General features: G+C 44.0%; 1 protein-coding gene across 1 annotated transcript; it reads left to right on the forward strand.

The window, feature by feature from the left end:
* The first annotated feature begins 1,709 nt into the window (after positions 1-1,709).
* On the forward strand, positions 1,710-20,269 carry PSEN2 (presenilin 2). The gene is made up of 11 exons (XM_027696565.1): positions 1,710-1,786; positions 7,125-7,321; positions 8,075-8,304; positions 9,312-9,453; positions 10,276-10,343; positions 11,156-11,376; positions 12,235-12,333; positions 14,105-14,182; positions 15,183-15,302; positions 15,818-15,936; positions 17,855-20,269. The coding sequence occupies exons 2-11, from the start codon at positions 7,178-7,180 to the stop codon at positions 18,008-18,010; spliced, it is 1,377 nt and encodes a 458-aa protein (XP_027552366.1). The 5' UTR covers positions 1,710-1,786; positions 7,125-7,177; the 3' UTR covers positions 18,011-20,269.
* The last annotated feature ends 2,156 nt before the right edge of the window (positions 20,270-22,425 follow it).

Genomic DNA, 22,425 nt, shown 5'->3' on the forward strand with positions numbered 1-22,425 from the left:
AAGAGGTGTAAAACAACTGTTGGTTGTGGGTAAAGCTGAGTGCAACCAAAATTGCTCCTTCTCCTAATATTAAACTTAACAACTAGCTGAGCATACAATGCATGAAGGATTAATCAGAGAAATTCCCATTTAAAAAATCTCCAGCTGGATCAAGTGTCCAGTGAAAAGGTCTTCAACAGCTCAGCACAAAGGCCAAAGGTAAACACAGTTTTGAGAGAAGAGTGTTAGAAAAGCTGTGACAATCTGCTAGTGAAGAACACAGCCAAGCACACAATTTATCAATTTTCCCAGACTGACTTTACCTTGGCAAAGGCCAGCTGGCCATGCTTGGATAGACAGCTCTCTGGGGCTCTGAAGAATTTTACATGTAACTTTGTGTGCAGAGTAGTTCAAAATAGGGATTACAGGTACAAGGAAGGTGTATCACTTGTCACCAATATTGTGCAGGAAATTTGGGGAAAAGAACATGATGGCCAACTTAGATTTGGAATCTGCAAAAAATTCCATTTTGTCCAATGATATACAGTGGGGCAGTACACTTATTGTATCTCATGTCTCCTTCATTGCCATCTCAGCCTTTGTTCCTTTTGTACGCAAGATCATCACGAATGGCATGGAGCATCTTTGTGTGAAGCTCTGCTGCAAATATTCCCTGTGTTTGTGCCTGAGGTTCTTCCTTAAATGACAACAGCAGCAGAAGGAAATTGCCATGACTTCAGTTCATGTCTCTGCCCCCACAGATGATAAGCAAGTGATACAGAGCTGCCAGAATCTTAATTTCACTTGACTGATGCTTGATAAAGCAATGGGAACAGAGGCAGGAGTGTTTTGTGTGCTGACTGAAGAGCAGTTTCATCTGTCTATGGAATTATCTTGCTTACTATCATGCTAATTTAAAAAAAAATTAAACAAAAAGGCTTACATTCTGAAAATACAAACTTCCCACACCCATAGCAAATGTGAAATCGTAATTTTCTTTTATTCACCCCTCTATTCTAGTGAGCAGAGGTCAGACACAACTCTAGCAGAACCATTCTTTGACCATTTCCTCTGGCTTCTCTATTTAGTTCTCCCCACTTCTACCTAATTATTATCCCTTCTAATTTCCATCAGGATCTGCACACTTGCATAGCTTTTCATTTACTGAAGGAACGTGTTGATAAACATTTAAGCCTTGCAGCAGCTGAAGGAACCCTACAAGAAGGGCAGAGAGGGACTTTCTACAAGAGCATGTAGTGACGGCACAAGGGGCAATGGATTCAAACTCAAAGAGGGCAGGTTTAGATTAGATATTAGGAGGAAGTTTTTTGCTGTGAGGGTGATGAGGCACTGGAACAGGTTGCCCAGAGAAGCTGTGGTTGCTCTACCCCTGGAAGTGTTCAACTGTTGGATGGGGTTTAGAGCAGCCTGGCCGGGCGGAAGATGGCCCTTCCTATGGCAGTGGGGGTTGGAACTGGATGACCTTTAAGGTCCCTTCCAAGCTAAACCACTCTAGGACTCCCAGTGACCCGAAGCCCGGGCACCGCCCGCACCCTCCCCACTATGGCGACCCCGCCGCCACCTCCCCACCGCCTCCCCGGCCAGCGAGAGCCGCCTTCCTATTGGCCGACCCTCCTCCCGTTCTCCTCTTCTATTGGAGAAGAGCGGCTCGTAGGTGGGGGCACCCGCGGAACGACAGCCTCGACGACCAATGGGCGAGCGCGGCCGTCCCTCCCGGCTGGCGCCGGGGCCGGGGCGCGGCGGAGCCAATGGGAGCGCCGGGGAGCGCGCGCCTGGTCGGGAGCAGGTAAACAGCGGGGCCGGCTGGGGAAGCGGGATCGGGATGGGAATAGGGATAGGGATGCGCCCCCGGGGGGATGCTGCGGGCTACGGCTGGGGCGGCACGGGCCGGGGCCTGTCGTTCGCGCGGGGTCTCGGGGTCACCGCGTCTATCTCTGTATGTGTATACGTACATACGTATATTCTTATTTGGGTGTGTATTTCATATATGTATATATAAAAATATATATTTACACGTGTGGTTTTGTATATACGTATATATGCGTAAATTACATGTCCGTTTATTTCTCCCGGGCGGTGGCGTCCCCACCTGCCATCCCGGGTTTCGTTTGGAAGTGCCTCCGGCGCACCTTCAGCGGCAGCAGCTTTTTAAGCCTTAGAAGGGACACTTGGGGAGAAAGAGCATCTGCATGGGAGCAGGGTCTCCTCTGGCCTCCTGCAAAATCTCTGCCTGGCGGGGGTGTGTGTGGGGGCGGGGTGGTTTTTTTTTTTCTTTTAAATGTAGGTGTGTGTTGTCCCTGTCTCCGGCCATGCGCTTGGATGAGCAGGGAAGCAGAGCCAGCCCCGGTGTGTCCCTGTGTGTCCCCTGCCAGCCAGCAGCCCCTGGTGGGCCTCGGGGGAAAGCAGGGGCACCCAGGCTCTGTGCCAGCCGGGTAGGACGCAGGAACTCAGCCCCAACACAGGTGTCCTTGAGTGTCCCCAGTGTGTCACCTCCAGCACCTGCTGGCTCCGATGTCCCCGGCAGGATTAGGACCAACGTGAGGAGCTGCTCCTGCATGTGAAGTCTGACCCAAGCTTTGGGGTTTTGCTGGTGAAAGTGTGTCTGCAGGGCTGTGGTGCCTTTATACTGTGATGTGGAGTTGGCTGATAAGAGTACTTGGGCTCGATGCTGGCAAAATAATTCTTCTGACCCTCTTGGGGAGGGTCTGATTTCAGCTCTGCCAGCAAAATCGGCCTTTGGGGCTACGTGTTGTGTCTTTCTTGTGGGACAAAAGAAAGCAGTGTTCAGCTAAAATGGAGAAAGAAAGCTACAAATCTTTACAACCTCCCATACCATCTCCTGTGTTGTTATTGTTTGTGATCTGAGGCTGAAAGTGAGTGGTATTTTCAAGTTCTCTTTTAGCCACTGAGATGGTGTGTTCCAAGTCCCCTGTCATTTTAGCAGCATGCCCATTCTGGCTTTATTTATTGGCAAGAACCTGGTAATCTTTCCTCCTAATTTTGGCCCCACCACTTAGGATTTCTTAAGAGTTTTTTTCCTTCTCTTCTTACCAACAGCAGTGATTGCTAGAGCCAAAACTTAGGAGAACGTCAGGCTGTCAGTGTCATCCCAAAGCTTTCTCTTGATCTAAATATAGCAAAGAAAAAACAATTCTCTTCATCTGATTGCCATCAAAGAGAACAATATTGTTTTCTTATATTGTATAAGCAGGAATTTTAACTCTCGAGTGGATAAGTATTCTGAAAGCTATAGCAGCTGTTCTGTGCTGTATATTGTATTGATATTATTTGTGACAGATGAAATGCAGAGCAAAGGATTTAGGTTGTTTGTATCATGAAAATAAAAGGCAAACTGAGCTTACATCCTAATGTTGGTGTGAACTGGCCCAGTTTCGTCAAAATCCATAAAGCTGATTTGTCACAGTTGAAGAAAGACGTCCCTTGCACGAAGGACATGTGGAAAGAGAGAATTGGTGACTCCTGCTTTCCTTCAGGCTTCACAAGACTGCTATAAAGCAGGAGTAATTGTATTCCCACCTCGGCTACTCTGTTACACGCAGCACTTATTACTGACCTAGTTTTTGCCCCTTCTCATTTTTGCCACACAGTTTTGAGAGTTCAGTCTTTTAGCTCTTAAATGTTGCGTGATTTTTTTGAATGGGATCTGGTGGTTTGAACCCATCTACAGAGGCGAAGAGGAAAACTTTGCCTGATACAACCTACTGGGTCAGTTTGATGATGGGCTGGCGCATGTTATTCAACTTCTTCGTTTAAAGTATTTGGTAGACCATGCTCTAAAACTTTCTGTGGATATAGATACAGCTCACATTTCCCCCACACACTCCGGAAGCTCCTTCTGCTGCCTCAGCCAGAAAGGAAGTGTGCTTGTCTCAGTGCTCCGTGTTTTCCATTCCTGAACTGTTCTTTCCCTTTTTCAGCTCAGCCTAGGAAACACAGCTAGTATGCACAGACATATTTGCTGTGCATGAGTGGGTAAGAAGGTTCCTGTGCTTTCCATTATGGGGTATCCAGCATAGTTTTGACAGGTAGAAGTCATCTCCACGACGCCTTTTTCCTTAATTTAACTTGTGAAATGACACCAGAAAACAGTGTGGCTCTGTAACACCCCTTTCTTGGTTGCATGGTGCTCTGTGGCTCCCTTTCTGTTTGGCAAGCAAGCCCCAGGGCAGAAGCTTTATCTTCTTTTGCTCTGCTCAGCCCAAAGGGTGCTGTTGTGCTGGGTACATGTGTGAGAGTCACCAGGCTGGTCCTTCTTCCCCTGAAGGACAGACTGCTTAAACCAAAGCTCTGTCTGGCAGCCAGCACAGCCTTGGTGCCAGTTCAAAGTGCAGGTCTGATGAATAAACAGTGGCATTAGGCAAAATCCCTTCTGGGTCCATGGTGGGATAGAGGGGGAGGACCAGTGTTCCTGCCTCCATAAACTGTATGTCCAAGGCTTCTGCTTAGCTAAGAGCCACACTGCCATAGGTGTTGCAGACCTGAGGTGAGGATGGGCTGCTTGTCTGGGAGCTGGCAGAAGGCTTGTCACTGTAAGGCTTGACCCTACTGGAAGGGGGGTGACACGATGCTTCCTTTTCCTTGTATGGGCACTGCCACTCTGGGAGCCAGTCCTGCTGGGGCCTCGCTCTGTGAAAGCAAAGGAAAACAGGTGCCTTACTATCTTTTCAAAAGTGCTAAACAGCTGATGAGCACCTGGTGTTGGTACCAGAGAGATGGAGGGGGGTGGCACAACCCCTTTGGCAGGACCACATATTTATGTCAGTTTAAGGCAGCTGTGAGTACAGAGTCTGAGGATACGTTGAGGGCTGGTTGCCACAAGAGCTCCTATAAAATTTTTGTGGTGTGTTTGTGTCAACCCTCACTGAAACCACAGCCTTGTAAATAAGGGACAGTAAAGCTGTGCTCAGGCTTGAATCTGCTTGCTGACCAGAAGTATCATTGCATCTTTGCATGTCCATATCCTTGTGGAGGGAGAATAGCAGAAAACGTCCTTAAAGTTGGCTGTATTTCAACAGGAGATTATTTTTTCCGTGCAATTATGAAGGTTAGTAATTGGCGCTGTCATTTTGCTATTGGTTTAACTCCTCCAGTGGGCATAACAAGGGTGTTGAAAGTAGGCTAATTGACTGTCCCTTTTAAATCCTCTGCAGAATTTCTCTGTTCATGTAGCAAAAATGATTTCTTAAATACTGGGAGAAAAAGTTATTTAGTATTTTCATTGGGTTGTTAAAACCCAAATATTGGTCCCAAACTATCAGAGAGTAAGTCTTAATTTATTTGTTCCCTGGTCTCTGACATGGGCAGAAGGGTTTTAGAGTTATTTAAATTCCATAGGTCACAGATCCTGTGGCACGCATAACTTACCCTGTTCCTGATCCAAAAGTATGTCATGACTGAATGACTTTATATATCCGACTTCTTTAAAGACCTAAATCCGATAACTGAACCAGAGTCTAGTATCCCAGCTGTAAACTGGAGCCCTCATGTGCTTAGCTGGAAGAGTGTGTTAAGACCCAGAGTGGAGATTTTGGTCTCTGTGAGAAATAAGCCCACAAATGCAAGTGTTAAGCAGCTCACTCAGTAAGAACACAGGATTGCTATGAAGCTGACAGGCCTATTGTGAGAGCTAGCCCTGCATTTATTTCCCATAACTTTACCACTTTTATCATCAAAAGAGGAACAAAATTATATGGAAAAGCAAGAGAAGGCAGGGGAGGAGCCAGATGTCTGCAAAATGTTTCACTTGGGTAGATTGAGTTGATGTTCTAAAATTTCCTGAAGGTGCCAGATGTGTTGAGGAGGCTGTGAAAGAAAGGGGGATCTTCCACTCCTCCCTCTTTCCTTCCTTGAAAGCAAATTTCAATTTCTTTAGTGAGAAGCAAGAATATCTCACAGTTCTTCAGAGTACCCATGCTGACCTCTCAAGCTGGCTGGTAGACAGCAGAGTGTGCTGGTTGGACTATGAATGCGTGATTCAGATTTAAGTGACTGCGTCCAAATCACGTGGCTTCTTCAGCTTCCTCTTCTGAGTTGGATCTATTTCCTGAGACACATGAAGTTGGGTGAAGTACTGTAGAGGAGAGGTGTTTTCTTGCAGATATTACAGCTTAGAATGCATTAGAGGTACAGTTTTGCTTATGGATGGGTGGCTGAGAATCAGAAGGTGATTTAATTACTTCAGTTGTTTTGTTAAGCTGACTTAAAAAATGCTAAAAAGAATTTTCCTATCATTTGTCTCTAAAGCTTCCTGAAACCCTGACTTTAAGGCTGTTCTACAGTGTCCAGGGCAGTGTACCTTCTCCCTCTGGTGTTTAGAAAGGAGAGCTGTTCTTTCTTTCCTGCACTGTGTCACTGCTTTGCCTGCTTTTCTGCACAGCCATAGGTGAAAAGAGGCCAAACATATCTATTCACCACTTTTATACTCCAAGTTTTTGCCCATCCAAATAATTTTGCTTTTAATCACAAGACAAAAAACCCAAAAGTGGCTTTCCTAAGGAAACAGGTCTTTTCCTTACTACACAAACCTCTCCTTGTCCATGGGCAAAGAGAAGAACTGCTTATAAAATTCATCTGATTAATAAACAGTCATAACAGGGAAGACAGCACGTAACTTCTGATTAGTGGCTTATGTAAAGCTGAGGCTCCAGGTTATTAAGAAAGTTCTGCTACTTGCGGATGCTCGCAGAGTGTTGTGTAAGAGCTGAGCTCTCTTAGCTTTCTATCAGGCAGCCAGCATTTGAGCAAAGCTTTGTTTGGCCTGTGCAAAATAAACACTGAGCACTGAGAAACCTCCTTTGTGGAAGGCAAGGTGTACAGGTAGGAGAGGGAAAATAGAGGTAGCAACTGCAAAAGCTGTGGCAAAGAAAAAGTACTAGGTTTCTTCAGTGCTGCATTTTGCTGATCTTCCTGACTGCAGAAGTCACAGTGACTTTAATGGAATGGATTGTCATGCCTGGGGTGATGGCAGACTAGATCAGCTGTTAGGAGAAGATGGAATTACGTGGTGTACTGTAGCCTCCCTGCTGAAATTGTGCCTCCTTTTCAGACTTCCGTTGTTTGCACTGTGGTATTCACTGTTTTCTTTGCTCTGCTTGTCCCTTCAGCCTTGAGTAGTGCTTGGCTGTGCCCCTCCTGAGTGCTCCATAGGAAAGCGGCGATGATCACATTCATGAACAATTCGGACAGTGAGGAGGAGCCCTGCAATGAGAGAACATCCCTGATGTCTGCAGAGAGCCCTCCAGTACCCTCCTACCAGGATGGCCTGCAAGCCTCGGAAGCAGGGGAAGTGCAGGCACACAGGGTAGGTGTGCGTCCATCCTGGGGAGTGAGGACGTGGGGTGTGATGACAGATGTAGTCCTGCTACCCCTCAATCCCTCCTGGCAGACTGGCTTCTAGGATTGGCTTTGGCCAGTGTTGTTTCCCTGGTGTCACTCTCAACCAGCAGCAGCACTGCCTGTTCCCATTTCCTCCACTATGACTTTTTCCCCATTTTTATCTCCATATATACTCCTCCCTTTTCCTTCCTTTTGGTAAAGATACAGGCTTTTAATCAGGACCTGATGCACATATGACTCTTGCAGGATATCCTTTTTAGCCTTCTTGTTTTGCCAGACACCCTTTTTCTGCTCTGGTCTGATGCAGCTAATGAACAGAATCTAGTCCAGCTGCCAGCAAAGCAGCAGAGTAAAGCAAGTGCAGCATTGCTGCAGGGGGAGGAAATTGTCAAGCTTATGCCACCTCAGATGACATTTCTTCTGTCTCAGCTCTGGGCATCTTGCCCTTTGTGTGCATGTGTGCCTCTATATATTTGCACTTGAAGAGGCCCTTAGATATATTCATGGTTGTGGTTTAAAAACTCCACTGCAACCTGTCTGCAATGGAATTTCTGTTGTACTGTTCAGTTGGTATTTTATAACTAGTTGGTAGTACGTTCTATTAGAACCCAGTTGGTATACTGTGGTGGCCTACAGCAGCCTCATAAGATATGATGGAATAAAGCTTTGAACACAAAGAAAATAAGCATCTTATATGTTTGCTAATATTTCTTTTCAGAAGAGGCGAGCAGGTAGCAGCCGTAGCCCAAACAATGTTGCCGGTGGAGAAATGTCTGGCTCGGGTGTTCCAGTGAGAGAAAGTGCCCCGGAAAATGAAGAGGAGGAACTGACTCTGAAATATGGAGCAAAGCATGTAATCATGCTCTTTGTGCCTGTCACCCTTTGTATGATTGTTGTCGTCGCCACCATAAAGTCAGTGCGCTTCTATACGGAGAAAAACGGGCAGCTGTAAGTGGGGTCTGCAAACAGCCTCTGAGTAATGTGGGACCCCCAGCGTCACACACACCTCCGTGCACACGCGTCTGTGCACGCACAGCGCTCCCTTGGCAGGCTGGGAGAACCTTTACACAGGTAGAGGTGGCTCTATAAACATACAGAGAGCTTACTAAAGTACGCTGCGTTCACCTGTGTAAGTTTTTTCCATACCTGCCTTAACAGCGATTCGTTAGCACTGTCGTTAGGGTGCCCTGAGTGAGGCCTGTGAGCAGCGTGATAACAGAGCTGCTTCATTCTGCAGCATAAAAGGCCCGGGCCGAACTCCTAGGCTGTTCACTTGCTAGCTGGCAGCAATCAGGGAATAGCATGTTCATTTGGATGAGTGTCTCATTTCCTGGTGATATTTCTGGTTCCTGAAGACTCATGGTGTGGATACATAATTCCATCCAGCTCTTGCTGACTGTGTCTGACTCCTAGGGCCTGTCTCCTGGAGCTCTAACTGTGCTTCACACATTGAGTGGAGAAACAGGGACTGTGCTCCCTTGAACTGAACCAAAGGAAACAAAACAGGGTGGTGGGAAGGGGTGCAGGGTGATGAGATGGGGTAAAAGAGTCCAAGACTCTCCTACCAAGTGTGGAAAGAAAAGGTGTCCCCCCTTTCAGAACAGCACCTGGGATATATCCTGCTAATTATCATGGAGAGGATCCAGAGCATGCAGTAAAAATTCATGGCCTGGAGAGCAGTTACTAAACTAAAGTCATTTATACTCTAGGCCTTTTTGTTTTGAGCTCTGCCAGCCACAGCTTCTCTGTAGGAATGTGGTTTTGATAGAGACCACTAATCTTTAGTTGATAATTAAACTTGAGCCCAGCCCCTTCGGAGGCTACATCTCGTTTTTGCTGTCCTTGATAGTCCTACCTCCCTTTCTTTCCCACACACAGAGAGGTCTGGTTTTATCTGGGGTGGATAGTTAGAAGAGATTATATATACTTTACATGGCTTTTGCTTTCTCCTGCAGGATCTACACTCCTTTCAGTGAGGATACCCCATCTGTGGGCCAGCGCCTCTTGAACTCGGTGTTGAACACTATCATAATGATCAGTGTCATCATTGTAATGACTGTGTTCCTAGTTCTGCTCTATAAATATCGCTGCTACAAGGTAAAGCGTTCATGACAGAGCCTTTTCCACCTATTCCTGAGCTTGAGTTCAAGTGGGCCTTGCGTGTCAGTGAGAAATATAGGCACTGCACTGACTAATCCACATCTTAGTCATAGCAGGTATCAAATTGAAGCCTTTGTCAGTGGTAGTAGAGCTGTGCCCCTGCATGTGCGCTGCTGTTATTTAGTCACTAAAGGCAGGCTCTTAAAAACGAGGCCTTCTGCTTTGTGTTACTTGGGTCTGAGTTTTCTCCATCTGATCCAAAGGTTTTGCCATTTGTATTTATGGACTAAAGTTGTACCATTTACTGTGAATGCCTTCTCTTAAGACATTTCAGACAGCCTTTGTGGGAACTGATATTATTCCTGCCTAGGGTTGGAGGGAAAAGCACATTCAGGTTCTGTGGTGCCCAGGGAATAGGTGGTACCAGCCCAGTATTTGAGCTCTGGCCATTCCTGCTTTGTAAACTTGTCCCAAAGATGAATTTATTTAACAGCCTTGGGTAAACCCCTCATGCTCCCCATCAAGCAGAGAGAATGTGCTCACCTAAGCTAGGAGCAAGTATGGATACCCATGGAAATGCATAGGAAAGAGACTTAAAAAAACCCAAACCAGCAAAACCACTAAGACACAGAATATGAAGTGAAAGAGTTTGGGAGAACTGGGAGGAACTGGCTGTCCCTCCTCCCTGACTGACCATGGGGAAGGCAGGGTCTTTGGATGTGGGAGCAGGAGTGCAGAAGGAGACTGTCAGGCTGCAGTACTGTGACCTGTGCAGGGGTAACAGCCCCTACAATCACTGTCTCTTCTTGCCCTTGACAGTTCATCCACGGCTGGCTGATCCTGTCCTCTTTGATGCTGCTCTTCCTCTTTACCTACATATATCTTGGGTAAGTGGGAATGGTGCAGGTAACCTCTCAGTTCAGGGCTCCTCTACCTTTTTGCAGAAAGTCCCCAGCTTGAACAAGGAAAGAAATGTCTCCCCTTCTCCAAATGGAGGTTTTAGGATTGTTAGAATCAGATAGCTTTCTTTTTTAAAAAATGGAAAATGAGGTCTTTATTAGGCAATGCCTGATTTTACAGTGCCTACTGTAAAAAAATCACTGGGAAGTGATACTGTGAGCATGAAATGAACAGGCTGAACATTGTGGTACAGAGGCCCTGAATTATACAGTGAGAAGCAAATGGAGATGAACTTCATGTGCTGAGTTGCTTCTCTGATTTGTCTTGCCTTTTTCTTAGACTACATTGTTTCAAGCTCATTCCCTTGGCTCCCAGCTCAGACTTTTAACTTGTGGGTGTCACTTGTTAAGACTTTTCATCTTTAACTGTGAGCATCATGCATCTGGTGGGATGACACTTATGTGACTTCTTTGGTGTAGAGAGTCATATAGCTGCAGGCCAGTGTTCAATTTAAACTTGAAATCCTGCCTGCTCAAATCCTTGGAATCGCTGTTGAACTTGGGACTAGGGCAGTGTGGTGCTTGTCTGCACACACAAGGTGTCCATCTCATGCAGGAGGAACAGAGAACTCAGAGCAGCAACTGGCCACAGGGAAGGTTCCCCTTTCGTGATTAAAAGTTGTTTCTATTCTGCTTCCTCCTGGTGTAGTTGGGGGCTTGTTTGTTTAACTGCAGCTAGTAGGATGCTTTACATGTCAGTTGCTTTTATTGCTTAGCTAAATTTTCTTGTTGTGTTTCAGTGAAGTATTGAAGACCTACAATGTGGCCATGGATTACCCCACTCTGTTCTTAGTCATCTGGAATTTTGGAGCTGTTGGAATGATTTGCATCCACTGGAAAGGTCCCTTGCAGCTCCAGCAAGCATATCTCATTATGATCAGTGCTCTAATGGCATTGGTTTTCATTAAATATCTACCTGAGTGGTCAGCATGGGTGATTCTAGGTGCAATCTCCATCTATGGTAAGTCTGGGTTGTGGCTCTCAAGGGGTGGCTCCTGGAAAGGTCACTCTGAAGCAATCTCAGGACTGTGTATGTCATTGAAAAACAGTTTTATGGTGCTACCAGCTTTAGAAAGAGGCAAATGGGCAATTAAGTTGACTCCCTAGCATTTCTCTTGCTAACTTGGCTGTGTGGGTAGTGTACTCCTACCAGGTCTTTCACAGTGGATCACCAAGTCAGGGAAGTACTGAACCACACCTAACTGCATGGTAGGGGTGGTTGGATTTTTATCAGTAGCAACCTGATAGTCTTGCAGGTTTTATTTACTGTTATCGAGGGATCACAGATTTTGGTATGAGTTACAAGTTTCAAGAGAACCTGCAGAACAAGAGGCTTCCAGGAAGTAACATTCAGATTGGGGCAGAGCTCTGATGGAGGAGAGGGAGTAGGCAAAGAGGTACTGGACCAAAGGCCTTCATTCATGTGATACACAGAGCCAGTGTATGTAGTCATGGATTGTGGAATGTGAACAAAATACCCCCACTCCTCCTCCTCTAATTAAATTTAACACCTCAATGAAATGCTGTCATCTACTTTCAAAGAAATAATATGATATTCTCAAGAGGCTTTTTATAGGATTAGCACAATGAAAACTCTTATTATTACATTAAGGCTTGGAGATGGTATTTTAAGTGAACAACATTTTCAGGGACTAGAACAGCTAGAGTTATGCAAAGTGGTGGAAACTGCCATTCAGGAAATCATCCAGTTAATATTGATATATGTTATTTTGAGGGGAGAATGCCTTTTTAAAGATAAAGAATGTAAAATATGTATGATAGTTCAGGATAAGATTGACTGGCCCTTTTCTTTTTGCAGATCTGATGGCTGTTCTCTGTCCCAAGGGGCCACTGAGAATGCTGGTAGAAACTGCTCAGGAGAGAAATGAGCCAATTTTCCCTGCATTAATATATTCCTGTGAGTAAGATTAGAATGTTAATGTTTTTAGCCAGATTAAACTCTATTAAACTGTTTCTGCGTCAAACCAAACAGCACTATTTTAGTGACTTCCTTGCCATAAGATTGGTACACATTTATATTTTGGAACAGACCATTTTAGAAGGCCTTGTTTATCAGTTACAATGGTGCCAACTCTAATTAGCCAAAGGAAGCCTACATTTGCCTTGTGGAGCTGAAATGTTCAGAAGATTTATCCTTTAATGAATACAGTGCAGAACATGCCCCTTTTTTCTGCATACAAAAACGTGTGTAAGGTGGGCAGTTGTGTTTGCAAGGTTCTGTGGTTAGGTGATGCTAACTCAATAACTTATGCCCTGTGGGCAAGCTTTACAGACACACTTTAAACATGTGATGAGGCTCCATTCTTCCTGCATTCCCCTCTTGCCCTGTGTCCTGTACAGATAGTAGTGCTTAGAATGTCTTTGCTTCATTGTTAGTTATCTGGCTGCTTTGCAAAGGGCTCTGTTCAAGTATTGCTTTGCAGACAAAATCACCCCTCTTCCCTGGTTTTCTTGGGCTGTTTAACTACCACGGTGTCTGGTGCCCTTATCCACAAAGGTATATATGTGATTAAGGTTAAGGTAGTCAATGCAGGAGACTCATTGCTCATTGGACGTGGACTCAGGTGCTTCGTGGACCTCAGTGACTTTTCATTACATCACTTGTAAGATGAATGAGTATTTCCATGTTCGGTGCTAAGTTGAGGATGTCTACAACATGATTGATTTTTTTTTTCCAAGCATTTAATGTCATATAAATGCTTTTATGTGTTCCAAGGAGAGCCTCAGTTGGCTTCAGCTGCCCTCCATTTTACTGGAGATTGTTACACTGACCTCAAGATGAAGTCTCTCACATGCTTTAGTGAGCAAAGAGTTTCTCTAAAGGAGAATGCAGTTCAGCAAATCATAAATACTGAATGAGAAGTTCTTATGCAGAACATCAGTGTCTCCCTTGCAAGACCACATTCTGTGGCTCCCTCTAGATGCAAAAGCATCACCTTGGCTGAGCTTGTAGCGGAAAAGCAGGCACTGTGTTTGCCTTGGCTTAATTTGTTTAGTTTAGCTTCTATAAAAACAGGAAGACTGATGCACACTTAAATAAACAGATAATTTGAGTTTCCTTCCACTGATTTCAGAATGGTTTGTATTCCTTTTTAATTTAGGGATCCATCTCAAGAATAAACTCCCAAGCGTCCTTCAGTTGTTATTGGAACCAAAACAGAAATAGGCAATATTTGACAGGATGGAAACAAAACAAACAGGCAGAGAGAAAACTAGCACTGTGACAACTCCTGCATATCCCTCACTTGTGTGCTGTACCTCTAGCAGAACATGAGTAAGCTGTTAAGTTAACCTCTGGTTACCTTTTGTACTACCATCATTTCCTGGGAAAATCTGTTCTCTGAAGAGAAAAGCCAGAAACCCAGAAGAAGACAAAGGAGATGAAGACCCTAGTTCTGGAATTTTGCTTTCCTTAGCCCACAGAGAAAACTATACTGACTCTTAGCTATTTGTGCTCTGGGACCTTCTTAAAAACTGAGTGGATGCATTACCTTCTTTTTCTCCCACCTTGCCTTCTCAGTGCCTGGGGAAACCAGCTAAGAGTGAGTGTTTTAAAAGCATTTACAAGGACAAAGATTTGTATTTTTAGGGACAGCTAAATACTTATTTCCTCTGGGCTATAGTGACCAATGATTTATGCAGCCGATTACTTTCTCTCTTTCTTCTAGCTGCTATGATGTGGACAGTTGGAATGGCAAAGCCAGACACAGCAGCAAGAGGATCAAATCAGCAGACATGGGATACAGGTTTGTTTGCATGTCCCTATTCTATACAGAGCACTGCCCCATGGAAATAATGTCCATGTTTGAGACTGCAAGTAAAAGTAAGGCCCTGAATCCTCACAGATGCATTTTTTTCAGTGTTGTTAATTGCAGAACTTCAGAGATGACAGTACCTTTTAATGTTAAAGCAATAAATGTATGCAAAGGTTTGATTACTGAACATGCCACTTATTTCAGGATAAAGCAGTCAACAAACTAAGCAATGGCAGGGCCACAATACTGCTTTGAAACTGGGCCCAAAGCAGGTAAAAACTACATGCTGAGGTGTACAGAAAACCTCTGTGGCAGCAGCAGCATCCTGTCAGACCAATGTGGACTGGAGAGTTTGTATGAGCTTCTGAAAAATAAGAACTGTCAGACAGAATCATGGATCACAGCCTGGCTGCTTCTAAAAGCACTATCAAGGGCTCTGTCAGATGTGTTTTAAAGGGGGGGAGGAAATTAAATCTGTGAACAATGAAATGTGTCTGCTTTTTATATGTGAACACGCAGCTCCAATGTCAGTGTGATCAAGGCAGGACTTTTCTCATAAATGGCAGTCCTCTTAGTCATCCATTTTTGTCATATGGCCAGTTAGGGAATACCTGAGCACCTCCACCCCAAAGATATAACAATGTGGGAATGCATATTAACTTCACTTGGCTTTACTTGTCATTCTAGCCTGTGCAGGGCAATGCTTAGGTCTGTGTACGTGCTCGCTTGGTAACCCATTGAACTTCTGGGTGGCTGCCAAAGAAGCTGTGAACACGTACCTTTCCCTCTGTTACAAATAATAACCTGTTTTCCTCAAAGCCACTTAATGTCTCTGCTTGAACTGGTTGTGATGATCACACCTCCAGGAAACAAAGGGCTTACCCATTCCGGGGCAGCTTCACAGAAGTGTGGATTTCATCCACTAAAACAAGTTATAAATGTGTTTCTTCTTTTTGGTATGCTCTTCTTGGCCTATTTTTGTGGAACCAAGCTGAGGATGGGAGAGAACACCACAGGAGCCCTTCACATGCAGACTCTCAGATGTCAGAGACGAGGAGTCCTGTTCCAACCCGCCCCATCACTTCTTTAGAGGAGCTCGAGGAGGAGGAAAGTAAGGGAAGCTTTATACCTTGTTTTCAGTCTAGTCAGAGCCTGACATTTATACTCTTTGTGGTTAGTGCTCTCTTACCCAGTTTTGACTAATGACAGTTAATTTGAAGAGTTGTGACTTGTTTGAATAACAAAGATCTTGAGTCTGACTGTGTATTACTTCTTGCTGCTGCAGAATCTGTTCTGGGATTGTAGTTCCAGTGACATCTCTTGCCTATGTGTACAATTTGAACAGTTCCTTCTTCCCCTTGCCTCCTGTCCCTCTCTGTCCTTGTGCTTCCTCAGGCAGTACATTATAATGCAGCCCAGGGAAGCAGCTCAGAGAATGAGGCTGAGGAAAAACAGTTAGCGGGAGGCAGGGCTGTAAGTCTCAGCCTCCTCGGAAATGTGCGGGTCCAGGCTGGTAGCCAGGACTAGGAATGTTCACCTGCTTTCCAGGGGACAAGAATTTGTTCCAGAGGAAGCAAAACAGGAGGCTCAAAATTAATACTTGTTTTCTTTTTCCGCTTCTTTCAGGGGGCGTGAAGCTGGGCCTTGGAGACTTCATATTTTACAGTGTGCTTGTTGGGAAAGCAGCTGCCACAGCTAGTGGAGACTGGAATACTACGCTCGCCTGCTTTGTAGCCATTCTTATAGTAAGTGAGCAGGCTTTTAAAAGCTCTGTTACACCCTGTTTAGAACAGCAGTGTTGCCAGAAGTACCAGCAGCTGAGCGCTGCTAAATAACTGCAGGTGACATGCTAGATATTTAGGAGAAACCACCCAGTGCTCTGTGTATAAAGACAGGCTTTAAACAGCCACTGAAGCTGAATGATACAGACTCATCAGAGCCCAGCCAAGTGATGAAGGGGGTGAAACAGCCCCAGGAAAAACAGTTGTAGCTGAACTGTTGGTGTGTTTGCTTCAGCATTAAACAATTGGGGACTTTTATCAGCCACAAGAGTCAATATTACAAACACCACATTGATTAGCAAATGTAGTTGAAAAGGTTAACTCCCTTGTGCTAAGGGGAGCTGCTAGTAAGAGGATGAAGACCTATCTTATTCTAGTATTTGGGCTGGAAAAAATGGAAAAGAAGGAGACTTAAATCCATGGAAATCATCAGTAAAAGCAGAGGATGAACATACTGTAACCGCTAAAGGAGTCGGTCGTGCCGGGTCTAATGACCACACACTGTCAAGCTTTCACCTAAGTAGAAAATGATTACTATGCACTTGCTGTTTAATCAGCATCCTCATGGAAACTAACAATGAGAAAGGCGGGATTTTTAGAATGTAAAAGAAAATCAATTATCATGTCTTTCTTGGGCTGCTGTTTCCCCAGTAAGATCCTAAGGATAGTGAAAGTGACTTTCACTTGTGAAGACTGTGGATCAAAGAGCATGAGAGCTAGAAATGAGCTACCTTAAATAAAGTGTGTTGAGTGTAGCTTTCCTACCCCACAGGTCAGAGAAACCTATAGGATCACCTACCTCCGTATCCTGGGGTCCAGCACTGGCGAAATGTTCTTGCTTGTCTGTCCATGAGGCCAAATGCCCCAGTCTGTGTTTCTTACAGTGTTGTTAATATTCGTTCTGTCTCCTTTTGCAGTTTCATAATCTTGCTGCTGTGTGGCTTTCTGGTTCCCCAAAAATGTCCCTCCAGTGCCCCAGCAGTAAGCACATCTTTAAAGGTAGATATGAACTGAGGAGCAGATGTAGGCCAGATATGTTCCCTAAGAGTATAAGAACAGAGCCACAGGCTGAGGTGGATTGTAAACAAACTTGTAGCCTATAAACAGTTATAAAAAATTATTAGAAAATCCTGTCTGCTGATCTTTAGCTAGTGGGTATTTTTGGAGCCTAGTGTCTTTGAAGGTTTGTCATCATGGAGGAATTAAAAAGGGCTTTGGTGAGAGAAGGAATTGATATCTAAATGCACTTAGCCTTACTGTCTACCCAAAATGTACAACAGCTTCCACACATGCTCCAGAAAACAGAGCTTGGTCTCCTATCCAGATTAAACCAGAATTCACCTATTGTAGTAAGCAATCCAGTCAAAAGAACAGCAGTAGATATTTGGGTTAGTTTGTTTTGTTTTGTTTTTCTTTCTTTTTTTACCCCAAGAGACCTTGTAAACTGGGAAGGTGTTATAAGCACATCCTGCTGTGTATAAGAGTCCTTCAGTGAAGCTTCTGTCTGCAGTTGAGCAGGATTAAAGTGCTTTTGTCTGCTGAGTCAGTACTTCATACATAATGGCACAGAACAAAAAGTGAAATAATCTGTAAATAAGTTAACCTCTTGGGGTCAGCTGTATGTCAGCATTGGCTGTTTATACCACTGTCTCAGCAGAGAGATGTGCTCAAGATTGCTGAGGAAAAACCTGGCCAACCTGTGTAAAAGATGAAGGTGTGGGCAAATATACATAATACCACTGGTAGCTCAGGCAGGCTCCAGTGCTGTCTGTGTGTCCAGTGCATGTAGCTGATTATCTGTATATTGGGTTGTTGGTGGCAGATACGTTTCTGGTCATCTTACTATATGTCCTTGTGTTTTTTATTTTCTTTTCTCTTACAGGGTTTATGCTTAACACTTTTATTACTGGCTGTTTTTAAGAAGGCACTGCCTGCTCTTCCCATCTCCATCACCTTTGGCTTGATCTTTTACTTCTCGACAGACAACCTTGTGCGACCATTCATGGACACCCTGGCCTCCCACCAGCTGTACATTTAGAAGAAGTGGGAGTTAGAGGATTCTTTTTCAAGCTTTGCTGTGAAGTATGGTACACTGTTTGAAATAGGTCATAAAGTTTTTACACGTAGTGCCATATATTTGTAAAGGAAAACACTAATTCTGTGACATGCTGTGTACTAAAAATCTAATAGTTATCGGTTAAACTGAGATTTTTCACAGGATTCTTGGTGAAAAGCCTGGCTCCTTGCTGATGTCAGAGTGTTACTTTTATGTTATTTGATGTGCACAGTGGCTGTTGTGAGCACAGAAACCTGTACGTAGAATGGGACACTAGAGAGGTGAGGGGTCTGATCTGGTCTGATCTTCCTGAAGCTAAGGTGTTTTAGCCCTGGAATTGCACACAACTTTAACTGTGCTGTGGAATTTCTGAGTTTTCATACATTTGAGGTGTTGTGCAAACACGAGCTTCAAGTAATTAGAAAAGCAGAGCAGGCAACGTGCACAGACCAGAGCAGCATGTGAGCACTAGAGCAGTGAGGCTGAACTTCCTAAGTTGGCTGCTGTGCGTACAACGTCTGTTGAAATTGCCCCAAATGCCTATTTATTCTGACCTCAGTTAGACATAGCAAGCCATCCATGATAGATCTAGACAGGGTGTCAGTGGTGGGATGCATCCCTCACTGCAGCCAACAGCTAATGGAGGCGAGGCTGCCCATTCCAGCACATCAGATCCTCAGCGTGGGAAAACAGATACTTTTCTGCTCTCTCCTCCCAAGGTTTTATTTTTTTTTTATATATTTTTCTGGGTCCATACTGGAATCCTCACATTACCCTCAGGTGGAAATGACTGAACAACTCCAGTAAATCAGACCTGTGTGTGTTTCTGGTCTCATTTCTGTGCATTGTTGTAACTACTCCAAAGGAGGAATTACTTTCCCTTTATGAAGAGGTCCCCCTCTCACACTGATTGAGGCTTGGTTTACCTAGGTTTTTGTACTGTTTAAAGATTTTTTTTTTTTTTTTACATTACAAGTTTTAAAAAAGCTATTTACTGTCAAAGGGACTCTTTTGGAAATATCCTGTCATAGTTTGTATCAAAATATGGGGGTGCAAACTTTAATCTGCTGTTACATTACTTCTAGGAATAGTTACACACACTCAAGTGAGTTCATTAAAAAAATTGGTGCTTGGTGCCAGTAAAAAATATATAGGTCTGACTGAACCTTTATGTTTTCTCCACCTTTGAAAATGACTTTATTTCTACTCTGAGAGTCAGTTTTTCAGTAATAGCCAAGTTCTGTGATTTTCTCCTTTCCTTTTTACTTGAGTGTTTGTTATGCAAACAAGCTTTTTTTTCTTTGACAGCTGATCAATGTCAGAATATGTAACACGATTTTGTGAATAATGCAACGTCAGTGAGAGATGCAGAACTTCATCTCTGAAAAACTTTTTAGATAAGGCTTTGAATTACACATTTTTAATGTAGTACCTTTTTCTAATAAACTTGTTCCAGCTAATCTACTTTGATATTTAACAAGGACATCATGCAGGTGATTCAAACTGATTTTTAAGAAGGACGTAAGGGTTTTTACGAGTTGTGTGTGTGTGTCTCAGCCTGGACAATAAGTAATTCTTCCTCTCTGTTAGTTTTCTGTCCTCATTTCCTACATTTGCAAAGTTTGGACTTAACAGCTGCAGACAGAGTTAACTATTACTAAAAGGTATTTCCTTTGGAAACGTAAATCAGTAGAGTTCTGTCTGCTGATTTTTAAGGTTTATGTGAGAGTTGTTTTTTCTATTTGTCTGTTTGTGTTTGTTCTTTTTAACTAAGTTATGGGGCCAAATTGGATTACAATCACTGGCAAACATGATTTCACTTTTTGCATTGCGTGGTGTAGAGAGGATGTGAAATACTTGTATGTGCTGGAAGAAATATCCTGCTTGGCTTATCAGGGTTGTAGCATATTGTTAGAAACAATTTATTTCTATGAAAGCAGAGCTGATACTTGAAGGAAACTGGGACGGGAACCTTCAAATATTGAAGGATCACTGCTGGAGCTGGTGGTTTTCTGCAGATATCTGCTTGCCAAAGATTGGCCTTCCACTGAGCAATTCAAAAGGTAACCAAGCAAGAGATTCTGTCAGTGCAACAGAATATATTGTCCTGGTGAGTGACAGCATGTATATACTGGAGTGATTATAACTGTGTAGAAGTTCATATGTATTTACTACAAATATATATATATATGTGTGTGTTTGTGTGTGTATATACACAAATACATGCAAATTTTAAAATGACATTGAGTGATGTCTCTTCTCTGTGGACATTTTCACCTGTGCCTAAAGCAAAGTTTTGTTAGTGATGTTAATGTTGTACAGCATGGCCTAAGCTGTGAAAATGGAGAGGGCAGGATTTACTCTACTTACTAGTTGGCTGCTTCATGAGATACTGACTCAGTGACCTGGCAACTTGAAGGAGCAAAACATTTGTCTGTCTGTTGAGTTCACTCACCAATTTCTACTTGCTGCATGCTCTGCAGTCTCTGTCACCCTGAAGAAATCCCAGTGCTCCCACTGATGCACATCCCCGAAAAAGCACAGGTAGGCTGGGGTGATGCCCTTCTTGATGCTGGTGTCACTCAACAACCTGAAGTCCTATAGGAGGTGCCATGTGTTGGCATTTTCCTACATGATCCTGGTCACACTCGCTCCTCCCCTCCAGTCTAAAATGAGTGTTTCATTGCATCTAATCTCAAATATAGCTTAAGCATACACCAGTCTTTAAGATGAAGCCAAGTCCATGAACAGAAATGGTGCCTAATGCAAATCCCCAATGTAATTTTTCATTGCTGGGAGGTACATGGCCTCCTTGCGGCATTTAGTGTCTTTGTTAGAAGTGTGTGCAATTCAACCACTTTGGCCTTGTCACCCTCTGAGCACGGAGTTGCTGCTTGTGCTTACTGCTGTGTTTCCTCTTGCCTCCAAAAGCAACTTCACTATTGCTTTTGGTTTTGATTGTCCTGGGATTGTTGTGTTTGAAGTGTCTGCAGTGCATCAAAGACTGGAGATGTGCTCTGCCCACAGAGGGTGCACAAGAAGCAGCACAGTCATAAAGAAAGTGTAAGAAACAAGACACTCCTTGCAGAACCATGCAGTTCTCATCGGGTACTCAAGGTCTCATTCATAAAACCTAACTTCAGGCTCTTAAGAGAAGGCCCTCAGAAGCTAATCTGTGGTAGAAATGTTGTCTCCTTCTGGTTCACAGAGAGAAAAGGACACATTTGCAGTATGAGGTGTTTCAGAAAGAGCTTTATAAACACTGCTGAAGCTGTGCCAACGAGGATTAGTAGATACAGCAAGGTCGTAGCACCTGTATACTACAGTCAGAAAAAGGAGCAGTGGTCTGCTCTCCCGTACCTTCTTTGCACTGTTGCTAGTGGAGTCTCCTCTGTGGGGCAGTTGGATGAAGTTAGATGGACCATCTCTCTGAGCAAATGGCACTCTCTGATGGACTCTGGTGAAGAATAGCTCGAGGCTCACCATCCTTGCAAAAGTAGTTGGACTTCTCCCTGTTACTCCCAAACCAGTAAATTTCCCTGCTTTGTTCTTGCCGTCGTAGGTACTTCTAGTCAATCACACTGTATTTGCTTTCCTATTCCTTGTAACTTGGGTTTTGGTTTAAATTGAATATATAGTTATTTGTGTCCCTCAGTCCCTGGGCTCCCTGTTTCTGCATCAGAGATGCTCCTTGGCAGCCACGGGAGGGCAGTAGGTCTATTTGGAGAAGTACCAGCCATTTTAAAGTACTCTGCTGTGTGCCCCTTGTTTCTCAGTGAGGGTGAAAGCCCTGGAGTCCCCCTCGTGGCAGGAAAAACGTAGGCACCCCACACCCCAGCACGGCTGCAGTTTTGGCACAGCATGGGAAAGACTTTCAGAGAGAAGGAGCTCACACTGTACCAGAATCCATTTAAAAACAGCTGGTTTCAGTGTGGTGCCATGTTCAGCACTGCAGCTCTGGATGAGGTGCTGCTGCTACATTGCACACTCTATTTTGTTGGGGTTCCCTCCCCCCCTTTTTTTTTTCTCTTTTTAGTAAAGCGTTCAGCCCTAGTTTCAGTCCTAAATTTATTAGATAAATTCTATTAGATAAATAAGATTTCTTCTGAGCATCCTCAAGAAAGAAAGGAATAATTATACATAGTGATTTGTCATTCTTCCTCTCACTTGCAGTTACCTGTACTATCACTATAAGTCTTGCTAATCTAGGGGGAAATAAAAGAGCACGCAGCTTGTTATTTCAGCTCTTGGCAGTGGGAAATCTAAGGTCGAGTTAGATCATGTTGGATGGGGCTTTGAACAACCTGATCTAGTCAAAGGTATCCCTGCCCATTGCAAGGGGTTGGAACTAAATGGTCTTTAAGGTCCCTTCCAAATCCTTCTGTGATTCTGTGTTG

This window comes from Neopelma chrysocephalum, unplaced genomic scaffold (assembly GCF_003984885.1).
Source record: "Neopelma chrysocephalum unplaced genomic scaffold, ASM398488v2 Primary Assembly neopelma1_108, whole genome shotgun sequence".
Lineage (NCBI taxonomy): Eukaryota > Metazoa > Chordata > Aves > Passeriformes > Pipridae > Neopelma > Neopelma chrysocephalum.

Excerpts from the sequence above, each read along its gene's own strand:
- PSEN2 (XM_027696565.1), top strand. The coding sequence starts at position 7,178 with ATGATCACATTCATGAACAATTCGGACAGTGAGGAGGAGCCCTGCAAT. Across the intron at positions 7,322-8,074 it reads GGGAAGTGCAGGCACACAGG|AAGAGGCGAGCAGGTAGCAG; the intron begins GTAGGTGTGCGT and ends ATTTCTTTTCAG. Across the intron at positions 11,377-12,234 it reads AGGTGCAATCTCCATCTATG|ATCTGATGGCTGTTCTCTGT; the intron begins GTAAGTCTGGGT and ends TTCTTTTTGCAG.